Source organism: Megachile rotundata, chromosome 6 (assembly GCF_050947335.1).
Source record: "Megachile rotundata isolate GNS110a chromosome 6, iyMegRotu1, whole genome shotgun sequence".
Taxonomy (NCBI): Eukaryota; Metazoa; Arthropoda; class Insecta; order Hymenoptera; family Megachilidae; genus Megachile; species Megachile rotundata.
The window spans coordinates 4,907,999-4,933,136 of record NC_134988.1 but is presented as its reverse complement, the minus strand read 5'-3'; the positions used below and the strand labels follow the sequence as shown (position 1 = coordinate 4,933,136).

The 25,138-nt window shown below is 27.1% G+C and overlaps 2 protein-coding genes and 1 long non-coding RNA gene across 5 annotated transcripts; 2 read left to right on the top strand and 1 right to left on the bottom strand.

The window, feature by feature from the left end:
- Positions 1-233: 233 nt before the first annotated feature.
- On the top strand, positions 234-3,084 carry LOC100884095 (peptidyl-prolyl cis-trans isomerase FKBP8). 2 transcript variants are annotated; one of them, XM_003700280.3, is made up of 5 exons: positions 234-502; positions 955-1,263; positions 1,409-1,608; positions 1,678-1,979; positions 2,045-3,084. In XM_003700280.3, exons 1-5 carry the CDS (start codon positions 473-475, stop codon positions 2,356-2,358), a joined length of 1,155 nt encoding a protein of 384 aa, XP_003700328.1. In that variant the 5' UTR covers positions 234-472; the 3' UTR covers positions 2,359-3,084. The 2 variants fall into 2 exon arrangements, with proteins under 2 accessions (XP_003700328.1, XP_076389119.1); XM_076533004.1 differs by lacking the exon at positions 234-502 and adding an exon at positions 656-791.
- Positions 3,085-4,074: 990 nt separating this feature from the next.
- Positions 4,075-7,622, top strand: Not10 (CCR4-NOT transcription complex subunit 10). Of its 2 annotated transcripts, none has more exons than XM_012298321.2 (10): positions 4,075-4,843; positions 4,938-5,260; positions 5,345-5,451; positions 5,857-6,008; positions 6,087-6,286; positions 6,355-6,646; positions 6,708-7,070; positions 7,144-7,253; positions 7,329-7,407; positions 7,490-7,622. In XM_012298321.2, the coding sequence occupies exons 1-10, from the start codon at positions 4,435-4,437 to the stop codon at positions 7,543-7,545; spliced, it is 2,091 nt and encodes a 696-aa protein (XP_012153711.2). In that variant the 5' UTR covers positions 4,075-4,434; the 3' UTR covers positions 7,546-7,622. The 2 variants fall into 2 exon arrangements, with proteins under 2 accessions (XP_012153711.2, XP_003700327.1); XM_003700279.3 differs by having other exon boundaries at positions 4,076-4,843; positions 6,723-7,070.
- An 884-nt stretch (positions 7,623-8,506) lies between these two features.
- LOC143264573 (uncharacterized) lies at positions 8,507-23,761 on the bottom strand. The gene is made up of 2 exons (XR_013038329.1): positions 22,047-23,761; positions 8,507-9,344 (listed from the first exon to the last, which is right to left on the bottom strand). It is a non-coding gene; the product is annotated as an uncharacterized LOC143264573 (long non-coding RNA).
- Positions 23,762-25,138: the final 1,377 nt, after the last annotated feature.

The window sequence follows — 25,138 nt, the reverse complement described above, 5'->3', positions numbered from 1 at the left end:
ACAATTAATCATTATTTCATTTTATTTAGTAACAAACGTTTGATAAACGTAGTTCATTTGCAATGAAAAAAGTAGTTCCAAAAAAATTATTTGAAGTAGAGGTAACATACCGCTGAATATTAAGAATCATTATTCTGTTACTTAATTTTATTACACATTTTGGAAAAATTTATTTGAAGTAAAGGTTAATCCAAGTTTAATCGTATATATAATTACAATAAAAATATTTCTTTGGTCATAAATTTTTTACAGTGTAATCAAACGATTAAATGGGACTTACGTTTCGATAAGAATGAAATGAACGTATTTACGTAACCATCAATTGCAAGAGATTCGATAAGAAGTCGATTATCGATTGTTTTCGATATTACAGTAACACTTATTTCAAGTAATAAGGCAAACTAAGTACTCTAGTATCGCGTGTTTCACAATAAATAGAAAATACTGTGTGTGTTATTTCGTGCCATTTTTAATGGTTGTGGAAACGTTTGAAAATAACATGGTATGCATTTTTCAATTAAAATCATTTTCTTTTGAGCTGAATGTACATTTATGTTATAATTTAAGAAGAAACAATAACATTAAGTTATACTTAGTTTTACTTCAAATTTTTCTCGTTATATATCAAATGAGTGTGCATTTTTCTGCTGTCTATTGCATATTCATTACATGTGTAGTTCATGTCAGATAAAATACAAAATTTTTTATTTCAATTACTTCATAATTTTTGCTAAATATCTTTTATAATAACTAACACAATATTCTTATTTTTAATAGACATGACATATTTGGTATTTTCAAATAAACATTTCTAACCATTTTAATTTATTTACAGCTATATTTTTAATAATTTAATATGATGTTAATATATGAATGTGATTTAATTTTAAATTGTAATTTAAGCATTGTATTGTATTAAAAAGAAGCTTAATAACTTATTGAAATCTTTTGAAGATGGAAGATGGACCTGTCCAATCGCAGACAAGTCAAGCTGATTTTATTAAAGAGGAGTTGAATTTCGATATAGATCCACAAGATCCAATGACCAAAGCAGCTTTAAATGAACAGCCGATTGAAGAATGGATGGATATTTTAGGAAATGGACAGCTACGAAAAAAAGTTATAAGGAAGGGTAAAAATGGAACACGACCAAATACATCTGACATTTGTACCTTAAAAATCATTGGAAAGTTGCAAGACGGTACAATAGTTGAAGAGTACGAAGAGCTGAAAATTCAATTAGGTGATGTTGAAGTGATTCAGGTATTGCATATTAAGATAAAAAAGTTTTTCAAGCTTCTCTTCATGTCTTACAAATTATATTAAATACATTTTATTGGAAAAAACAGAATTTTAGTACTGAAGAAAAGTGAAATAATAATTTTCATGATATCTGCTATGATTATAGGGGTTAGATCTGGCAATAGCATTGATGGATACAGATGAAGTTGCAGAAATTGAAGTTAACCCTAGATTTGCTTACGGCAAGCTTGGAAAGGAACCAAACATTCCATCAGATGCTACTATTTTATATACAGTTGAACTGAAATCTGTTGAGATAGAAGAAGAAATAGAAACTCTAGGCATCAATCAGAGAAAAGAAATAGGGTAACTAATAATAAACATGTTACTAATTTTTAAAAATATGGTTAATGCATGTTAATACTTTTTTAAAAGTAATAAAAAGCGAGAACGAGGAAATTGGTGGTTTACTCGTAATGAACCAACACTTGCAATTCAGTGTTACCGAAGAGCACTAGAATTCTTATTACCAACAGAAAGTCGTAGCTCCTATCAAAATGAAATTGAAGATTCCACTACTGATGCAGAATTGCAAGCTCTATTAGAAGACCGTATGAAAGTATATAATAATTTAGCAGCTGCACAAATGAAAACACAAGCTTATGATGCTGCTTTAAAAAGTGTAGAAAGTGTTTTGAGTTGTCAACCACAGAATGTAAAAGCATTATTTAGAAAAGGTAAAGTTACTAATAAGATCTTAAAATAATAGACTTTGTATATTAAATGCATCTTATTTTTATAGGAAAAATTTTACATTATAAAGGAGAACATACATTAGCATATCAAACATTGCTTCAAGCGGCAAGATTAGAACCAGAAACAAAGGCTATTCAGACAGAACTAGCTATTTTGAAAGAAAAAAATGCTAAAGATGCCCAACACGAGAAAAATCTGTACCGTAAAATGTTGGGTACACACGAAAAAAATAATAATATTTCATCAAAAGATGCAAAAAGGAAAAATGAAATTAAGACTTCGTCAAAAGTTACATGGAGTTTAATTGGAGGAGCAACTGTAGCAACAATAGGTATACTTTTATATAGATTTGTTTCATGAAAAAAGTTTAAGATACGCCAAAATAAAAACCTTTGTTCCAATTAATTATTACAAAATGTATTGATACATAATTAGATATTATTAATTTTATATTTGCGTAAAAAATAAGTATAAAACAAGAAATCAAAGAAACAAGTTATCAATTGGCATCAAATTTTACTTAACATATTATTTTAGTCAAATTTTATTAACATTTTTTTTTGATGCTATATATGAAAAATTTAATAATTGATGTATAATATTCAAATGTTGATTGTATAAGATTATGGATGTTTATAAAATTTTATTTAAATTTATTAACATTAGTATACCTAATTCTGCAAAATCAATAAAAAATTTTTGATGTACATCTTATGAATAATAATATACATTTTGTGTAATTTTATTAACCCTCGTGTTTTGGTAACTGGGTCTCTGGGAACCGGCTACAATAGGCCATACTCCGAGGGTTAATGTAAAACTTTGTCGATAATGATACCACGTATTTTAAGGTGAATAGTTTTAGTGCATTCAGAAAGTAAGAAAAAGACCTTTATAATCATTGTTATTAAATATTTATTTAGCTCACTACCAGTAACAGGATAAAAAGTATATTATTAAATTATTTTTATCGTTATCTATTATTTAAGGATTTGTAAGATTATGTATTATGATATAAAGACTTATAAGGGGACATGAGTGATGTACAAAACAACATTTTTAGAAATAAAATAGAATTGAAAAATATTCAATGCCTTCATTTTCATGTGTATAATACCTTTAAAAAATATTTTGGATGACCTAAATATACAGATAAACCAGTATTTTTAATTAATTATAATAAGATTTACTAATATATATTATTTTTTTGTATAATTTTACATTAATTATATACAGTTAATTTATTACTTATATGTATACTATGTATAGTATATAAGTATTGTTTTCTATAATATGATCCAAAATTTGTTCTGCATGATTAACATTTCTAACACCAAAATTTATTAGTATTTAATATTCACTTTTGAATTTACATGTATGTTGTACATATATGTTGTAAACATTGAATAATACTCATTTTTATTTATTTTATTATGTACTTTCAATACATAGCAAGTAAGGGAATTATGAAGTATTTCTAGCAAGAGAATTGAACACTGAAAATGTATAAAAGATTAAAACACAAAGCATTATATATTTTTTTAACATCCTCTATGAAAATGATGAAAATACAAAAATGGCGATAACTTTGAATGTTAAATAAGATATGTTTATGTTTATTGGTTCTATGTTCTCCGTTCATTTTTGAAATAGATTCCACATATTATGAAGTATCCTGTATAAAATAAATGTATCTCATACGATTTTAATTCACGTAATACAGCTAATTTCAATAGACCTCTCCACCAATTAGTATTGTTCCGTTACTATAAGCTTTTCACACCGTACCCTATATATGCGGTGGATAAAAATATGAACAGAATTTTCTGGATTCAAAACTTCCAAATTTCTAAATTTTCAACATTTCAGATTTTTAAATTCTTAAATGCCTAAATTTTTAATTCTTAAATTCCCAAATCTTGAAATTCTAAATCTGAAGATTTACCTGAATATGTACAAAAAGTATATAAAATTAAAAAATCACTGGATATATGTATTTAGTGTCATGAAAGTACGCATGCTCGTTGCTCTTGGTCACGAAACTTGTTCGGACCAATCGTAGGTAACATGCGCAAAGGAATCGAAAACTTGTTCTCCGACCTCCAATAAATATATTCTCTTATGAGGAGAGTATAATTTTAACTTGTCGCGATGTTTGGCAAAAGAATAAGAAATATAAAAGCCCAATCTTTTAGCCTTAAATGTATTTTAAATGAATAAGAAATTTTGAATTAATAATAACTTAATACTGTTTTTATATTTCAATTTTCTTTGAAACAAATATTTGTTTGTACTGGCTTAACGTTGATATAACCTCTATAAATGTCAAATGTGAAGTTTTAAAAAATAGTTAAATATTAAATTGTTGTGAGAAAACATTGTAGAATCTAGATAAGGTGTGATGACATGATAGATATTATTGTTTAACGAATAAAAATGGCTGAGACATCTGAAGTACAAAATAAAGATATTGGGCCTGTGGTCATAACAGAACAAGAACGTGAATTAGCTCAAAATGCGCTATATGAATTTCAGAAAGGATCATATGCTAGTTGTTTATCTTACTTGAATAAACTAGAAACCCTAAGACCAAAAGATCTTAAAGTAATGCATAATAAAGTTATAGTAGAGTGTTATAAAAATGACTTGAAAAAGACAGAGTTATTAAGAAAGAGTTTGAACGCAATATGTGGACAAATGTCTACAACAGATTCAACGGAAACAATAGATGATATTGAGAAATGTGTTATGCGATATAATCAAGCAGTTTTGCTATTTCATACGAAACAATATAATTCGGCACTTCAAATTATGAATAGACTATTTGCTTTTATAGAACCTATGGGTATGTAAAATTATAAAACATCTATTGTATAATGAACTTTATGAAAGATCAAATTAATCATATTTAATGTACTTACATTATTTTATTTTTCTAGAAGAATCATTAGCGCACAAAGTATGCCTCCTTCTTATAGAGCTGCATATAGCTATAAAACAACCTGATGCAGCTTTGTCCTTAATTAATTACATAGAAAGTCAACTTATATCTACAGACAACTCGAAAATTGCACCTGTTGATAAGGAAGGCATAATAAAATCTATAAAAGAACAAAAAGAGCAGAAAAAAGAAGTTGATACAGCTGTAGATGCATTTAAAATAAAACTGTTAAAATGTAAAGCTAGAATATATCTTATGATGCATCAATTGAAATTATGTAAGAGGGAATGGAAAACTTTAGTTTCTTTGGGTACACCTGCAGTAAGATAATATTTTTATATTTTATCCATTCTTTTTAAACTTATTTGGCCATATCTTATTACTTATATTTTTTTTTATTTACAGAATATATCCACTGTTTTTTTAAAAGCTAATCTTGAATATTTAAGAGGAAATTACAAAAAAGCTATCAAATTGTTAAACTCTGTAACATCGGAAAACTTGGATTTCAAGTATGTTATATCTTTATATATATTTAGACAAACTGTGTGTGTGTGTGTATGTACATATTTTTCTAAGAGGATAAATGGATCCTTATTTGAACATTTTATTGTTTTATTACTTTATTGTAGTTCTATACTGCTATTCTACTGTTTTATTATTTTATTATTTTACTATTCTATTTACATAAATGAATTCTAGGACTTGTTAACGATTAATAAAGTAATATAATAGTAGAATCTTAAAATAGTAAAATTAGAAGGGTTAAATAGCAAAATTGTCATATAAGAATAATATCTCTTCTTTTTAAAGTATATGCAGGTATTGCAGACACTGTTTGTTTAAATACAATAACATACTAAGATTTTAAATAAATTATAATAAATGCATCTCTGTTACTTTTATATTGTGTTTAGAAATTGTGGAGAGTCTTCTGCTGTTTTGTATTATAATAACATGGCTTGTTTGCATCTTGCTATGGGTAAACCAAACTTAGCTTGTTTTTACTTACGAAAGGCTTTACATGAAAACGAGTGCGCACTAGAAAGTGTGCAGATGAAAGATAGTGGTAATTCTTAAAACTACTCATTCTTTTATAGTTTAATATTTAGAATATCAAAAGTTTGAAGAGATCATTTCCATTTAGATCCTCTATCTACACAACCACTGTATACGCTTGGTGCGAGCCGACACTATGAGTTAATGTACAGTTTAGGTGTTTCATTATTACACGCGGGTCAGGCTTCAGTCGCATTTGATTGTTTCATGGAAGCTGCACAAAAACTCCATAATAATCCAAAACTGTGGTTAAGGGTTGCAGAATGCTGTATTTATTGTCATAAACCTGTACGTGCATTTTGTATTTGTATTTTATCTACGTATTACAAAGTAAACAGTTTTCGTATCATTTTCAGACCAATGAGGTTGATTTTAATATTCCGAAACGAAGAAAAGATTTGGTACAAAAAATTGTTGGTTCTGGAATTTATAGAAAAATTATTTTAGCTTCTTCTCTTTCGAAAGATGTAAAATATCATCCAGAAGGTTTCCCTTCTGCTATTCCACAATTAACTTTAGAATTTGCATCTTTGTGTCTAAAGAATGCATTATTTTTATTACCAAATAACAATGAACTTAATGTACCAATGACAACAATTACTAACTCGCAGGCGGTACCTTTATCATTAACGGCTGGTCATAATTTAGGTATTAAATATTTGCACTTACAAAATACAAGTATGCAACATTACCACATTTAGTAATTAAGAACAAAATGTTTCAGGTCCTCAACATTCAACTTTAATGTCACAAGCTACAGCTGTTGAAGCATTAAATTTAAAAATTAGTGTCTTGGCTGCAAGTGCTTATGTTTGTTTATGCCTTGGTGATTATGTCATTGCACTTGAGCATGCTAAATCATTGCTAAATATTAATAAATTACCTGGTGCATATAGAATGCTTGGAAATCTTTATGCAGCAGAAAGTTTGATATTTATGGACAAAATTAGCGAAGCAATTGAATACCTAAAACCAGAAAATATTCAAGATTTGAATACTTTTGTACCTTTTCCCGAGACGCAAGATAAAGATAAAGACAAGGGTGATGAGGTTGTATCAAAACCCATAAAAAGTAAGAATTATTTTTAAAATGCTAGTGTAGGGGTATTGATTATTATTTAACGACTGTCATTTATACTTTACAGTGTGGTATCCGACGACCGTTCCTACAGGAATCGCTGTATTGCGTTATAACCTAGCTGTAGCTTATGCAATTCGCGGCGAACTCGATAAATCTGGAGAAACCCTAAAACAGGTAATCGGCAAACTTGTAATTTTTCTGCAAATATCAGAAACGAATAAACAGTTTTAATAACATTTATTTTCTCAGGTTTGGATGTCTAAAGGACCAGATTGTGATGTTCCCATACATGTAATAATGTTAGCTTTATACATAGAACTGCAATTAGGTAATTGATAATATTTTTGTTTATAAATAATAGTGTCCAAAGAATATTATATAAAAATGATTTTGTTTTTTATGTGCAATAGGTCATGCAGACATTTCGAGATCAATAATAAAACAACACTGTCCGCAGTATCGCTGACGGTAAATTTGTACGTTTCGTTGTAAATGTAAGTGGATTGTAAGTCTGCATATGTAAATAAACATATGTACAAAATATATGAATTTCTCGAATGTATTATAAAATATGTATACCTTGTACATAAAATAACAATAGTTTAATTTTTATAAATTAATAAAAAATGATAAAAATAATCTAGAATACGAAAGTTTATATTCTTAAATACACCTGTATACATTTTTATTCGAAAGAATATGCGGTTAAGTTTTTAAAATGCAAGTATTATTTTTAATAATTAAAATACGCAGCAAAAGTATGTTTGTTGTAAGAAATATTTTAATAATATGATATCATAGCCACAGGAAAGTGTAAATACATAAACAGGGATGTATGTAACTTTTACCTTTTATTATGGTAAGCGAATTGCCGGTAATGATTTCGCCAATTGTTACTGGAAGTAAGTTTACTGGTTAGAACTGGGGGCCTCTGGCCTGTAATATGGTCATGGCCGTCTAGGCGAATCACCCCAGGGCCTTATACTGGACCTTACTCTGTCTGACTCACACGGTTTCAGTGGTTCTCTACCTGTTATTTTGTTTTATTTATACTTATGTCCTTCTTTTACATAATAAGAAATAAAAGCAAGAAAATAATTATTTTATCTATATAGAAATATGGTAACATTTGAGTCAATTAAAAAGGCAATAACTTCATATAATTATTTCTAGCATTTTTCATTATATTAATTGTTACAAAACTTATTGTTACAATTGTTACAAATATTAATTATTATTATTGTTACAAAATAAGGAATGTGTTTAGCAAGGATGACTTAAAATGAAAAAAAAGGTTATATCAACAATTTGTTTGAAAACTACAATGTTTCTTAGATAAAAAAAAGAAGGACATCAGGCCTTGTCCTGAGTGTGATATAATTACACGATTTCCTTTTACAAATCGGTTTAATATAGCGGTGAAACAGTACTTTTAGTTGAGCTTTATTAAGGAGAATCAATTGCTGCAGTTACATAATTGTTACATTGATCTTTATGTTCAGATTCACTTTATTTCTATAAACTATCAAAGCTTCTCAAACCTATGAGCTCAGATCCACTTTCTAAAAGGGTGATGTTTCATTAATAGTCTCTTATAATGCATTTTGTAGTACTCTATCAAAGTCCAGTGATTCAAAAATTTTTAAGTTTCTATTTTTGAAAAATCCAAAGTTTCAAAAATTAAAAGTCTGAAATAATAAAGTCCCAGAATTTTAGTCTCAAGTGTTACTTTATATGTACACATTTCTCTTTACCGATTTCTCGGTAAAGATAAGTTTTCCATTACCGCTATTAAATTTTAATGTTTAATGCAGTTCATACAAAATTAGCTCCACCAGTGTGTCGAGACTTTGGATATCTCTGACCTATATAACATTTTCAATACTTTTTATATACACGTGTTTTATACAGAATTATGCAAAAATACCAAAAGATGTTACGAATAATGATGGATTGTTTGTTTACGTAAGAAATAAGAATAAACGAAGTATTTTACACAGTCAAGGTGCCATTTTAATCGGTATGCACCGTCTGCAAATCTGAGCTGATCACACGTGTCCATGGAGCCGAAGCGGACTTGATAAATTTAAAATAAAATTGATCCAACCATTTGGTGCGCTGCCCTGACCCAGTTCGCGTTTTGCTCCCGTCTCCAGTGAGTAGAATAAGACGACGAACAACCAAGAATCGCCTCAGGGAATTGCCGCCCTCAGTGGCGGGAAATCGTCGCGAGCCCTGGAAAACTATACAGGGTGTCCCAAGCAACTGGGACACATTACAATTTTGAAAGAGTAAAATTGCAACGAAAAGAACAAAATGTAATCTTTACTCTTTTAGAAATTCAGCGACCATTAAAATTTGTTAATTGTATCATGGATCTGGGATTATTAGGTCTGTTGTAAGTATGTTTCAATATATATTTAAATATTTTTATTCTAATTTGTAATAAAATAGTCTTTGAAATAACTGATTATTGCAGGTTAGGTTAGGTCAATATTTATACTGGTATTATGTGTATTATAAATGCGTAATGTATTATATAATTGTATAAGAAATTTCAAAGTAAATAACTAGATTAAAATAATCTGGTTTTCGTGGTCTTCTGAGATTTAACATTTTTCTTATATTTTATGTATATTTGGTATTAAAATGGAGGTATTCATACGTTAATATAATTCATTGAAAATTTATGTAATTCTTTAAGTAATTTTTTACTGTCTCAAGTTTTTAAATGTTTTAGAGCAAAGGGTAACATTGCTTTAAGAGATCTGCAATAACCTTGACGTTGTGTATGTGTCAAGGTCACCCTCTCGAGTGACCTCTAGAAGGTTCTAGTATATCTACGTTTATGATTCGTTTTACAGGTGGTAGATCTATTAATTACAAAATTAAAAATTAAATAAACATCCTCACGGTTTATATGTAATTATTAAATAAGAAGTAAAGAAAAATATGTCTTTATGCAAATTTAATGATTAAAGTGTAGAATGATTTCTTAAATAAAATGTATTCACTTCCGTTTTAATAATGTACTTTTAGGTATATTACAATGTAATCAATATTAAATTGTAAAATAAATATAAAATAATGTTTGAATATATAATATAAAATAAATGTTATACGCAAAAGATTATGGTTATACTTACAAGGAAAGGCACGCAAGTGTCTCCCTCCGATTTTGATGAAACTTCGTAGGTTTGTTAAGCAGGCAAAAATAACGGACACGTATTTTTTTTTATCGGCTGAGACGCGGGTTTAAGGGGTGAAACGAGCCCTTAAAGTTTCGACCCCTTTTGGCTATCTCGAAAACCATACGAGATACATTAAAACTTCTAATAGGAAAGTTGTATAGTTTCTTGCGTATAATAACAGGATGTTAACGGATTTTGCAAAATACAATTTGTTTATAACAAAAAAATTTTTCATCAAACTATTAATAAAAATTTGAATCAAACTATTCGTTACCTTTAAAACTGACATATACATAAAATACCTATCTACTTTAACAATAAATGTTTTGTAATACAAATTTAATAAAATTAACAGTTATGTATAACGCAAATATAATTGTTTTTTATTTATGCTTAAAAATGACGTTGGCTGGTAGTGTAATATCGTCCGATATGATCCGATTTAGTATCGTACGGCGCGTCGCGAGCGTGCACGCGTAATGTTTATAATAAAAATCTGAGGAATTGTAGGAGGCAATATCGTATATATATATACCAATGGATTTGTAATAAAATTCTCTACACTTCTTGTCATTATACAAATTTGAATAAATTGTAAAATAAGATTATGAAAAATTTTTTTGTTATAAACAAATTGTATTTTGCAAAATTCGTTAACATCCTGTTATTGTACGTAAGAAACCATACAACTTTTCTATTAGGAGTTTTAATGTATCTCGTATGGTTTTCGAGATAGCCAAAAGGGGTCGAAACTTTAAGGGCTCGTTTCACTCCTTAAACCCGCGTCTCAGCCGTTAAAAAAAAATACGTGTCCGTTATTTTTGCCTGCTTAACAAACCTACGAAGTTTCATCAAAATCGGAGGGGGACACTTGCGTGCCCTTCCTTGTTAGTGAGACTATAATATGGCTGATATGAAATTTGCAAATGACTAAATGCACTAATTCATTAATTCCATAATTTGTATGATCTCAAATTTGCACAATTTCAAATTCTTAGATTGACGAACTTTTCGCATTTCAAATTTATAAATTCTTAGATTTCAAATTTTCAAATTTATAATTTTATAAATTCTCAAATTTTCAAATTACCAAATCCACTAAGTTATTAATTCGTTTATCATAAAGTTTTCAAATGCTCAAATTCTCAAAATTCTAATTCTTCAGATTACAACATTTTCAAATTTCAAATTTAGCAATTCTCAAATCTTTACATTTTCAAATATCTAAAATTTCAAATTTCCAAATTCTCAAATTCCCAAATTTCCAAATGTATAATTTTCCAAATTTCCAAATTCTCAAATTCCCAAATTTCCAAATGTATAATTTTCCAAATTTCCAAATTCTAAAATTTTCAAATTTTCAGATTCTCAAATTCCCAAATTCCCAAATTCTCAAATTTCCAAATTTCCAAATGTATAATTTTTCAAATTCTCAAATCCTCAAATTTTTAAATTTCAAATTTATCAATTCTCATATTTCCAAATTTTGAAATATCCAAAATGCTAAATTTCCAGATCATCAAAAATCACAGCAAGAAGGACCAAACCTTATGATTATAATAAACTCAGGTTAGAATCCAAAAAATAATAAAAAATAGCAACTAATTTTGTGTCAAATTGACTATGTTGATTTTACGTATGAAACGATGAATAACAATGTATGTATAGTAAATGTGGTAACATAAGTTCGCTTGAGGCGAATAGAATGTTTGGCGAATAGCTCGGGGCACTTATTTCCAGTTACGATTGATCGGAATAGCTAACACACGCTATTTCACTTTCATCCATCACTTTGCATGATGGTGGTATAACAATCAATCAATGTCGAAGACTAGTTATTGACGTTACTCTTCATCCCACTGTTAATTTCATTACAAAACGAAACGAACTCTTATGAATATGAATGTTTCTCAAAAAGTGCCCTTTTTGATTATATATACTTATACATATAATTAAATGTAGTTATAATTTACTTACATGAAAAGAAATTAAAGAAAAAATCACATTTACCAATTTAAATGTTTGGCAATATGTGATTAGAACAAATGTAGAGAAAAATAATGTTCCTTTGAGTTTGTTAATTTTAATAATATCAAAAGCCATGCTTTTTCAGACTTTAATTTTTAACGAAACAATTAAATGTTTAAACAATTAAATTGGAACAGGTAACTGAATTTTCTACTTAGTATTTAAAATTTGATTTCTAGTTAAATAACTCCACAATAAAAAATTGTAGTTTAATTTATAATTCGAACTTAATATTTATTTCAAATTAGAAAGTAAAAGTTTAAGTTAATTTGAGAACATTTTCAATCAATGAATAATTTTCAATCGTTAATCATAACTTTTTCTGTAAATGTGAATAGGACTTCAATTTTTAATTCACTACGTTTAATCAAAGTTTAGAATTTATTTCTTATTTCAATTTCACAGAACTTAATATTAAAATTTTAATTTAATTTCAAATTGAAGATTGTATTAATAATATCTAACATTTTGATAAATCGTAGTACATATTATAATTTGAACTTCAATTGAAAAACAGTGAATAATTTTAGTTTTAATTTTAATTTTAATTCTAATTTTAATATCAATATCAATAACCAATATCAATAACCAACATTAATAACCAACATCAATAACCAATATCAATAACCAATATCAATAACCAATATCAATAACCAATATCAATAACCAATATCAATAACCAATATCAATAACCAATATCAATAACCAATATCAATAACGAATATCAATAACCAACATTAATAACCAACATCAACAACCAATATCAATAACCAACATCAACAACCAATATCAATAACCAATATCAACAACCAATATCAATAACCAATATCAATAACCAATATCAACAACCAATATCAATAAACAACATCAATAACCAATGTCAATAACCAATATCAATAACCCATATCAATAACCAATATCAACAACCAATATCAATAACCAATATCAATATCAGTATCAATATCGTTATCAATTTTAATTTTAATTTTAATTTCAATTTTAAGAATTAAAATTTATTTAAAAAATTATTAAATTAACAATTACAATTTGTATTCTCTATTAAAATTAATATAATTGTCGTTCATAATTTAATCGTTTAATTCTTAATGAATTGATTAAAAGTTTTGATATTCTGATAAGGAACGTACTATTGTCTCGAGAACTTCGACAAAACGTGAAGAAAATTAGACACAGAATTTATTAGGAAGATCGGGCCTTGTTGAATTGTTTAAGAACATTGAGATCAACAAGGACACACTCATCAATGAAAAGACCTTTCAAGTCTAAGATCCTTCCTAGAGACCTCGGTAGATCCGTGATTATAAGCGTTCGTGTCCTGGTTTCTCTTTTAACGAACTAAATAATTCTATGTTTATTTTGGTAAATAGTATTGTTGTTTGGTCAATGACATTATTTTCCTGGGAAATCATTGTTTGTGTATGTATACAGTGGTGTTTTTAGGATTTATTCTTGGCTGAAATTAGGTTGAATAAGTAAAAACATTTGTTATAACAATTTAATAAAGTTCAGTTCTCTTTTCATTTCTATGAAATTCTTGAATTAGAAATTCATACATAGATAATTCATAAAATGCAAATGAATGAAAAAATGGTGTAATAGAGTGTACAATTTATTAATTTTGAAATTTGTGACATTTGGAACTTAGGGTATTTACTATTTGAAGATTTTAGAATTTCTAAGTTTTAGAACTTAAGAGATTTCGGACTTTGAGTTTTTTGAATTTGTTAAATTTGGGACTTTGTAGATTTACAAGATTAAGAACTTGAAATTTTGAGAATTTGAGGATTTGAGAATTTAAAAATTAGAGAATTTGGGAATTGGAGAATTTAGGAATTTGGGAATTGGAGAATTTAGGAATTTGAGAATTTAGGAATTTGAGAATTTAGGAATTTGAGAATTTAGGAATTTGAGAATTTAGGAATTTGAGAATTTAGGAATTTGAGAATTTAGGAATTTGAGAATTTAGGAATTTGAGAATTTTAGAATTTGAGAATTTAGGAATTTGAAAATTTAGGAATTTGAGAATTTAGGAATTTGAGAATTTAGGAATTTGAGAATTTAGAAATTTGAGAATTTGAGAATTTGAGAATTTGAGAATTTAGGAATTTGAGAATTTGAGAATTTGAGAATTTGAGAATTTGAGAATTTGAGAATTTGAGAATTTGAGAATTTGAAACTTTGGGATTTTGAGAATTTGTACAATTGAAAATTTAAGAATTTGAGAATTTGAGAATTTGGGAATTGGAGAATTTAGAAATTTGAGAATTTGTACAATTGAGAATTTGAGAATTTGAAAGTATGGGATTTTGAGAATTTGTACAATTGAAAATTTAAGAATTTGAGAATTTGGGATTTTGGGAATTTGGGAATTGGAGAATTTAGGAATTTGAGTATTTGAGAATTTGAGAATTTGAGAATTTGGGAATTGGAGAATTTGTACAATTGGAAATTTAAGAATTGGAAATTTTGGGATTTTGAGAATTTGGGAATTTGAGACCTCGCAATTTCTTTCATTTTGAGACATAGAGAATTTACTTAACATAGATAATTTGTTGTTTTTAAAATTTGAGAAGTAGGACTTTGGAGTTTTCGAATTTTGCTAGTTTGAAATCTTAGATATGTGAGAATTAAGACTTTGAAATTTTTGGAATTAGGACTTTGAGGTTCTGGATTTGTTTAATTTAAGAGTACAGTTATATAAGTTCTGATTGGAATTTCGTAAATTTATGAATTTTGCAATTTTAAAATCGGTACATAAAAGTTTACAAGACTTAGTTACTACAGCAAAACATGTATCCAACGTAAAATTAAAAAATTTGCAATCTCATATTTAAAAAAATATTATTCTACATTTTTGTTTCACAATATTGTAATAGCAGAATTTTGATAAACTATTATTTTACATTTTTGCTTAACTATATTTTGATAGCAAAAAAGATTCCTCGATGTTTCAGATTAAAAACAATTATTGTGCTCAAGTAAAAAAGTAAAAGTTTTTTAATTGAATTTTAAAACAAATTTAATAACTTGTCTTAAGATAAAAAATAACCCTTCGTATTTTCTCCTAGAAGAATTACTTTATGTAAAAAATATATAGCACTATTTAAAAAAAAATGACAATGACCTAGAAATCTTATAAAAGAATGACAAATGATCACGAATGTATCACTTATAATGATATAACTTTGCTTTCAGCATCTTTTTTAGACAATGATTAATTATTGGGTTCCCGTTTAAATCTCCCGCCATGCATATTTGTATGATAATGATAATAACATTGTGTGCCAAGTGTATAATAATAATAATAATAACAACGATAGCAATAGTAGTAATAATAATAATAATAATGAAAATGATAATAATAACAACAACAACAACAACAATGATAATAATAATAATAATGACAATAATAATTAGTAGTGGTTCGCGTATAGATTGTCCAGAATTGCAGCACTCCCTATTTCTACTTGATATTATAGATAACATAGCAAGCAAGTAAACAATGTTTTATATTATTCGTTTAGAATTTCATTAGAATTTCAAGTTTCTGAACGAATTTTCTTCTTATACATGTTTGTTCCCTTTTACACAATTTTAAAAAGAAAGCCAACAATTTTCTAAAGCAGCATCTCCACCCATTTTACGTACGAGCAGCCATTGATAATAATAATAATATGTGGTAATAGTACTCATTGTGTTTATAGTTTTACACTCTACTTGCTTTATTAGCTATTAAACACCTCAATGAACTTACAAACTAGTTTTGTTGTACATAATTATTGTTCTAATGAGAATACAATTTACGCAAACTTTATTTTTTTTTGGATATTATATGTACGTATACTAGAAACATTGTTAATAGTAATTATTAATAATGATTTTTAGAAGATTGCATAGTCTTAGCAAATAGTATTGGTGTACATAATTACAAAATTTTTATTTTTCCATTATATATGTATACTACAATTATCGTTGATAAATATTATTAATAATATTTTGAGACTTAATAAACTATAAGGATAGCAACTAAATTCACTAGCTTTCCTGGTTTTTTTTTTTTGTTTCAAAATTGCTCAAAGTTTATCATGAAAATATCTAAAAATTATGATAAGTATAATAGTTAGATTATTGATTCAGATATTTTATATAATTATATATTTATCTGTTTAACAAGTAACATACAAGTAATATCCTTCAACGTTGATATTGCAATTAAAATCCTAAATTAAATATTTTATCAACATTAAATAATTATTCCCTAGAAAATTTTCAGAAACCACAAAATATAGTATTAGTATTAAAAATATGAGTGTTACAAATTCTCACTGAATAAATTTTAATAAACAAATTTGTAAAAAGAGAAAAATATGAAAATTAATTTAATAATTTAAATAAAATTTGAAAAATATTTACTGGAAAATTTTCAGGAAAAAATAGTACTTATCTTAAAAATGTTCATTGGTTAAAGATAAACAAATTTGAAGAAAAACTATACAAACATGGATCTAATAATTAGAATAAAATTTAAAAGAAATATAGAGTATAACAAATTCATTCAAATGTTAATTCAACTGTTAATTATCATTATTAATCGATTCATAAATGATAATAATTATTACTGTACAGAGGTTGGCTAACAATGATTAAACAAAATACTTTGCTTGGACAAAACATTTACTATAAAAATATTACTATACAGGAGTTGGCTAACAAAGATTAGACAAAATATTTTGCTTGGACAAAACATTTTGAAGGTTTGAAACGATAAGTTGCGCAATATGTATATGTAAGAAGCCATATTGGAAGAATTATCCACCAAAGCTTTAAATACTTTTACGTAAATGTTAATCCAATTCTATTCACAACACTATCGATTTTGTTAGCTATTTTTTATTCTTAATTGCTTTTCTTTTTATTCTTACATAAAACTAGCTGCCATTATACATATATTTCAAGAGAGGCCATTTTAACCTTTTCGGTTAGGAGTTATTTATGTCTAGAAGAAGATCATAGCTTCGTGAAGCACTTCTTTGGATTAAATCACGATTTTTCTGTTGTATAAAATATATCTTTGGAATATTAAATAGAAATAGAATTTATGGTTGTGATGATATAAGGACAATTTTTATAAACAATAAAATTGACTGAATTTAGATACATCGAGTATTTATTCAGCATGTCCTTATATGTATGAGGACGCCGTAATTGAAAAGGTTAGTACCAGACCTGCTAGGGCAATTCTACATAGTTATCTTTATAGGATTATTTTGAACTTTTTGATTTTGTAATTTTTAAACTTTAATCATTTAGAATGCTGATAATTTATTATTTTAGAAATGTGGGAATATAAGACTTAGGAATTTTTTAACACTATTCCTACCGACACTTCACGTATACCTATTCCTACCGCGACCGGTCAAATGACCGGTCTTTAGCACAACTTATATTTTTTAGTATAGGATGAAAATAATAGGCAATTTAATAATATAAAAATATAGTTTCTTTTATTTAGAAGTATATACTATGTACTTTATTCGTTTTCACCACATTTTTTGCAAATAGGCCTCTCGATTGTACATTTTCCATATACATACTTTTTACATTGCAGACCAATTTTATTGGTTTTATTATCTTTGCAATATCTAATTTGACATGTTTTACGTTTTTCTGCACTGTCATTTTCAATATAAAAAATTTCCTGATCATTTTCGGTACATTCTTCATCAATATCATTTATTTTTTCTAATAATGAATTTACACTCTTCAAACTTGACATTTGGGACATGAATATTCAACTGAAAATAAATTTTATTCAAAATAAAAACTAAAATGTATATATGTAAATCCAAATACATAAAGAAATGAATAAAAGATAAAATGTGAAACTTACGGCGAAGTACTGATGATTTTGTCTAGTTTTTTGGAAATGACACTTATAACACATAAAACAACACTTATAACAACATAAAATACAAGTAGAATAATAATAGAATAGAAATACAAAATAATAAAAAACTGCTGAATATACTTCTTGTGACTTTGACGTACTGATGTTCTATGTTCGCGTCGCAAGAGTTTATTGATTTCAATTCATCAAAAAACGTTTGGGCGTCCCCTTCGGCTAAAATTTTATTTATTTTATAATCATAGTAAATGAGACAGTGTTAGAAAATCCTAAGTTCTTGACTGCGTCGAATACCAATCAAGCAAATAAATACCGCGAGACCGATAGGCGAGCGAAAACTATATGTATACGCTTCGAAGGGCCGTAAAGCAGTACCTGGAAGGCACTTTTTGGATAATATCATGCTAAAACTGCATTACCTTTCGTTTGTAACGTATTTATAAGTTCGGAATTGGGCCTCTGAGAGAATACTATTACAAAAAGGTATAAATCGTTCTACCGGTCAAATGACCGGTCGTGGTAGGTAAGACAGACTACTAATTTTTCTCAAAAAATAAACAATAAAAAACGAAATTAATATTGAAAAAAGTATTATATGCATGTTTCATGAAGTTTAAAGGCGTTTCAATTACGCTTTATACAGGAAATTCTAATCGAAATTTTGAAAACGGTCATTTGACCGGTCGCGGTAGGAATAGTGTTAAATGTTAGGATTTATGGACTTTAAGCTTCTGAGATTTTTGAATTTTTAAACTTACAACTTTGCAGTTTTATAAGTTTGGAAATGTGGAATTTTGTGGATTTATAGATTTGTAAATTTGTGGATTTGTAGATTTATAGATTTGTGGATTTGTAGATTTGTAGATTTGTAGATCTATAGATCTGTAGATCTGTAGATCTGTAGATCTGTAGATCTGTAAATTTTTGGATTTATAGATTTAAAAATCTGCAAACTTGTAAATTTGTAGATTTAAAAATTTCTAGATTTGTAGATTTTGTAGACTCGTAGATTTATAGACCTGTAAAAATATGAATGTACAAAATGAAACTGTAGATTTGTGAATTCATAAATTTGTAAGTTTCCAAGTTTGTAAGTTTGTAAATTTACAAATTTATAAATTTATAAGTTTGTAAGTTTGTAAGTTTCCAAGTTTGTAAATTTGTAAATTTATAAATTTACAAGTTTGTAAATTAAATAATTTATAACTACATAAATCCGTAAATTTCCGAATCTGAACACAAAATTCCCCAAGGCTCAGTTGCAAGACGTAATACGTGTCGTACAGTAATATTAATGTGGATTATGAATACTTTTTTGCGAACCCTTTCAATTCGACAGCGATAACCTGCGTGTGTATCTTCAACCTTCCCCACTAGAGGTATGGCCATACATGGTACCAGCCGCACTTGACCTATATCTTATTATTCTGACAGCGTGCGGATGCAATGCGAAGCGTTTGTGAATAAGCCTGTCGGACCTCTTCGAGGTTACCGAGGTTCACCACCGCCATAAAAAAAATCCTTCCTTCCTGTAGCAGTCGTCTCGACATCTCGGCTTCCGTGAGAGACGCAGACAACATCCAAGTGTCTGAAGAATACGCGTTCGCTCATCTACTTCCATTTTTCTTTTCTTTTTTAACCCCTTAGCCTATCATTTTTTCACGGTTGCCTTAGTCACAGCTGACTAATCACTGTCGCAATGTTAAAAAATTAAAACTTACGATATTAAATATATTTTGAATTTAGCGATCTTTAATTTACAAACTGTAGCTGGTCTTGCACTTAATTTGGGGCAAATATGATTTTTTTTTGTTATATTTGAACTGTGCTGTGCATTACGATCGTGACTCGTAATAAGAAGTGTATAGTGGTGAAAATTGTTGAAATTTGAAAACATCTTGTGAAAACTTCTTGTGAAGTCGGTGGAGACTTTTCATGGTAAATATAAACGTATTAATTATAGTCTGAAATGGATATACGAAATTATTTTGTAAGTAAATAATCTAACACTAAAACTACAAGTGTATACGCTTAATTTGAAATTAAACGAACGACAACATGTAAATTAATCAATGCAGAAAGTTATCTCGAAAGTTAACTGTGTAACTTTTATTACATGTTACTTGTGAGTCGGTCCTTTGACCGCTTTAGTAGTTTTAGTGTTAAATTAGAGAAAAATGGATGAACAGTATTATTTTGTGAGTTAATAAGTATTTTTTGGTAATGTATGGGTGATCAGTGTTATTTTAGAATTAAATGTATTTACTTTCAATTTTCTCTAATGAAATATGTAATTTTTGTCGTTTTATAAAGTGTGCTCTCACAAAATATGGAAAATAGTTACTGAAGTCACCTTGATATTAAATACAACACTATGAAATCAAAAATACATAAGTGATACTTAAAGTTGTAAAACTATTGAAATTTTGTAAAATATAATAATTTCTTGGAGATTTTTTACATTGCAAACAAGTTATGAAATTTAAATAAATTAATTATAAAAATAATTAAATAATCAATTTTTATTTTAAATAATCAATTTATAAAAATAATGTGTATAAGTGTAATTTATGAGTGAACTTTCACATGGCGTGATGAACGTAGAACGTACAATATTTTGAATACTACATTCAAGAAATTTACAAATTTTCATTACAAATTATCAAATTATAAATTTGTTTAGCTTTATATTATCAGTTTACAAATTTATAAATTCCGAAACTTACAAATCCCCCAATTAAAAAATTATCAAATTCCTGTTTCTGATTATAAAAATTTGAAAAATTACAAAATTCTTAATCCCAAATATCCAAATTCCTTAATTCCCTATAATTCCAAATTATCAAATTCTCAAATCCCCAAATCTCCAATTTTATAAATTATGTAGTTGGTAATTACTTCTAATTTTCTACTTCCAAATTATGAAATTTCCAGTATGCAAATTTTAAAATTCTGAAATTCGCAAAATTCTAAATTTCGAAATTACCAGATTTCCAAATTCTGTATTCCCAGGTGTTCAAATTCCTAAACAGCCAAAATTTCAAAATTCTCAATTCCCAAATTTCCAATTTCCAAATTCTGGAATTTCTAATTTTCTAGTTTCCTAAATCGGCAGTTCCCAAATTTTTCACAACCTCCATTCCCAATTCCTAAATTTCGAGTACCGAGATTTCTAAATTCTAAAATCGTAAATTCCTATATTCCCGAAGTTTAAGAAATGTTTGAATTTCAAATTCTTATATTAGCAAATTTGAAAAGTTCTAAATTCCCACATTCCACAATTTTCAAACTCCAAATTCTCAAATTCACTTTTGAATTTTTTAATTACTAAATTCTAAATTTTCAAATTCTCAAATTTCAAAACTTCCATATCGTTAATGGCCAAAGTTTTAAATTCCTAAATTTTAGAATTTGCAAATTGCCAAATTTCAAACTGTCAAATTCGAAACGTTCAACTTCAAAAATTTACCACTCTTCAATTACTAAATTGCCAAATTCAAAAAACTGAAAGTTCCCTGCATTCAGCAGATTATACTTGATATTAATACTATTTATAAAAGTAAGAAATTTAATTCACACCAAATTCTAGAAAAAAGTTCTAGTTATAATGTAGAATACTTACACACATCTACACATATGTGCATCTCATATGTATACATATGTATCTTAGTTAGACATTGTACGAGTGAAATTCATGGCAGTAGCTTATATTAGTCAAGTTTCGATTATATCTAAATAATTTGTAAATTAGAATTGGGTTAAAATTTAAAAGAATTTAGTTAACATAATACAGAGTTCAATAATATCGAAAATTTATCATACGAGTATTTTTATCTTCGTAATCTTCATTACGGGTTGTACAGATCCGCAGAAAACCGCAGGTTTAATAAACTTCCGGTAGAAAAATGTTAAATTCGTATAGAAGTAACGTAAAACGTTTTACTGTTAAGCTTGAAGTACATAGTGTATCGTAGGTTAAATTCCAACTAAGCAAGATCAGAATAATTTGAATGTATGAATTTTCTAAAATAAGAAGCAAGTTTATATTACATAAGTCAATATGTATATTATACAGGGTGTCCCAACATTTTACCGTCAAATTTTACTAATATATTTTCTTCGCGAATGAAAAAAATGTTATATCAATGTAGGGTTTCAAATATTTCGTTAAAAAATTATAACTCAAATACGAAATGACAGTGAATTGCTATGTTATTCGGGTGTTTCAATTTTGTCCATATAACTTTACTAGCATACCCTACAAATAAAAAGGAAATATGTTTATATGAATATAGGCTTTTCAATGCATTGTTAGAAGTTATAAAAAAAGAAGAAAGTCGACAATTATTCTTGTACACAGTCCCTGGGCATCGAATTAGAACTACTACAAATTTTCAGCATTTCTTACGTTTTCCGTAAAATTAAAAGACCTCTTCAAATTGTAATTATATAATTTATTAGCTACTAACATGCTACACTATTACTGTACATAGCATTATTAACACATGTTAATGTCTTGTAGTTCCACCCTTTGCTTTGGTCACACCTTGTATCGGACATGCTCCGTATGCATTGATCATATGCTTTATATCTTCATTATTTTCCCAAATATCTGTAATTCTTTTCAACTCAGATAATGTGGTTGGAGAGTTGTAAACTAGTCTTATGAGTAAGCAGACATTTTCTATGGCATTCATATTTCACCTGATGCGCTATCGATACTCGAGCCTAACGTAAACGCTCGCACCGCCCTTAATCGCTCATCACCCGCACAATTTACTATCACGATAGTAACAAGTTGCTATGTATATATCGTTAGCAACGTATTTAGTAATAATTTTGCATGGCCTAAGACAATTTTTCATGTATGACATAATGTTACAGCCATAAAAGTGAAATTTTCGTACGTGCTCCTAATTCGATGGCCAGAGACTGTATATCGAAGGAAAAAACCGTTCATTGTTATTTCGTACATTCGTAATTTTTCGATAAAACATTTAAGATCTTATGTTTATATACCATTTTTGTATCATCTTTATTTATGGAATATTTTGGTCAAATTTTACGAAACTGGGACATACTGTATGTGGCATCGTAAAAGAAGGCAGTCATTTTGTACTTTTGTTATAACTTTTTAATAAAGTGTTTAAAACCTTACGTTAATATAATATATTTTTATTATTTTTGCGTATGGAATATTTTGATAATGTTTAGCGCTAAAAAACTGGTATACTCTGTATAATCTGAACTTGTGTAATAGACTCGTTCTAATTTACTCGTTTTAATTTAGCAGATTTTAGTAGACAAAATAATACACAAATACCATTGTTTATGTACAAATAGTATTTTTATGTAAATAGTAAATAAAATAATACTCAAATAACTAACGTTGAAATAACGTTTAAATAACTAACATTGAAATAACAAACCTATGAAATTATTAAATGGTCAGTTAATTGTATTAATTAGTCAGTTAAATGTATTAAAGTTAACTGTACAAATTTTTTAATAAAAATATTGTAATTTTTAAGATATTGTAATATTGAAAGATACAATCTAAAAACATGTAAATATTAAAATAAAATAATGTTTAATTCACTAATATTATTTAAATTATTAACCACAATTAATAATATTAATTAATTATATTTAAAATGTTATCAAAATGGTATAATCACGAGGGTTAATAGATGTAATTAATAATACAAGTTTAGTGTTCGCAAGTTATAGCCACGATATAAACAATATTTCAATTTCAAAAGGTAAATGTAATTATATTTCAGGTCACGAGCAAAGCACTATTACCCTTGAATGAGAGATCAGTCACTTTTTATTATGCGTTCGATGTTATTCTCTTATGTGAATCATTACGAACATGAATAAAAAACCATGCTCTACTTTTTCTATAGTAGTATTATGTAAGGGAACTAAACAAACAAGCTTCTTTAACACGAAGTTGACATTTAATATGAATTTACTATAACCAAATATTTACGAGAATGAAACTTGCTTAAATTTTAACGGTAATACTATTAATAATAATTTTGTGTTATTATTATTTACTTTATGTATGTAACATGATAATAATATTATTATTATTTATTTCTATTTATACTATTTAATTCATTAATTATTACTATTTGCTTAGTAATACATAAGTTATTATTATTAATCTTGTCTCTACGATATATGTGATTTTGAAGCTTGACAAATAACGTAACAAACTTATTTCTGAAAAATAACGCAACAAGTCATAAATGCAATACTTATTTTCCCAAATATGTGTTAATAGACTAATCTGATAATTAAAATAAATAGAATTTAATACATTTACAAAAAAAAACGTTGATAATAAATAAAAATCTTTTTCATGAATTCTTATGCTTAAGTATACAGTTTATATGTTATTCTTACATAAAAGATTTGTTATTGTTATTTCACAACATATGTGTCATTCTGACAAATAACATAAAAATCGTGAATGCAATATTTATCTTCTCTAAACACATACATTCGTAACATTCTCATTAATTCACATTAATTGAAATAAAAGGAATTTAATATACTTAAAAAGAATTTTAATAATAGTATCAAGTATCTTTTAGATAACATTATAATAACAAAACAAGTTTTATATTTATTATGAATTATATAAGTTTTATATGAATTATAATTTTATCCAAATTTTCAAGTATTATTAAGTATTATTAATCCCTAACGGCCACACTTCATCAGAATAACATAACTGGCACTTCGAGACGTTTAAGATCTTAACAATTAAGAATGTTTCATACAAAGTAGCAACTAATTATTTTAACTTCAAAAAGAAACACAAATAACCTTTGAAAGCTTTTTAACATATTTCCCAGCATTTTTTACATATTTCAGTAAATTTGAACGATGAATATTAAAGA

What these genes read in the sequence shown, in the direction of transcription:
- LOC100884095 (XM_003700280.3), top strand. Translation starts at nt 473, where the DNA reads ATGGTTGTGGAAACGTTTGAAAATAACATG. An exon ending in GTGATGTTGAAGTGATTCAG is followed by an intron (nt 1,264 to 1,408) that starts GTATTGCATATT and finishes CTATGATTATAG; the next exon opens with GGGTTAGATCTGGCAATAGC. An exon ending in AAAAGCATTATTTAGAAAAG is followed by an intron (nt 1,980 to 2,044) that starts GTAAAGTTACTA and finishes TTATTTTTATAG; the next exon opens with GAAAAATTTTACATTATAAA.
- Not10 (XM_012298321.2), top strand. Translation starts at nt 4,435, where the DNA reads ATGGCTGAGACATCTGAAGTACAAAATAAAGATATTGGGCCTGTGGTC. An exon ending in TGCTTTTATAGAACCTATGG is followed by an intron (nt 4,844 to 4,937) that starts GTATGTAAAATT and finishes TTATTTTTCTAG; the next exon opens with AAGAATCATTAGCGCACAAA. An exon ending in CTGGAGAAACCCTAAAACAG is followed by an intron (nt 7,254 to 7,328) that starts GTAATCGGCAAA and finishes TTATTTTCTCAG; the next exon opens with GTTTGGATGTCTAAAGGACC.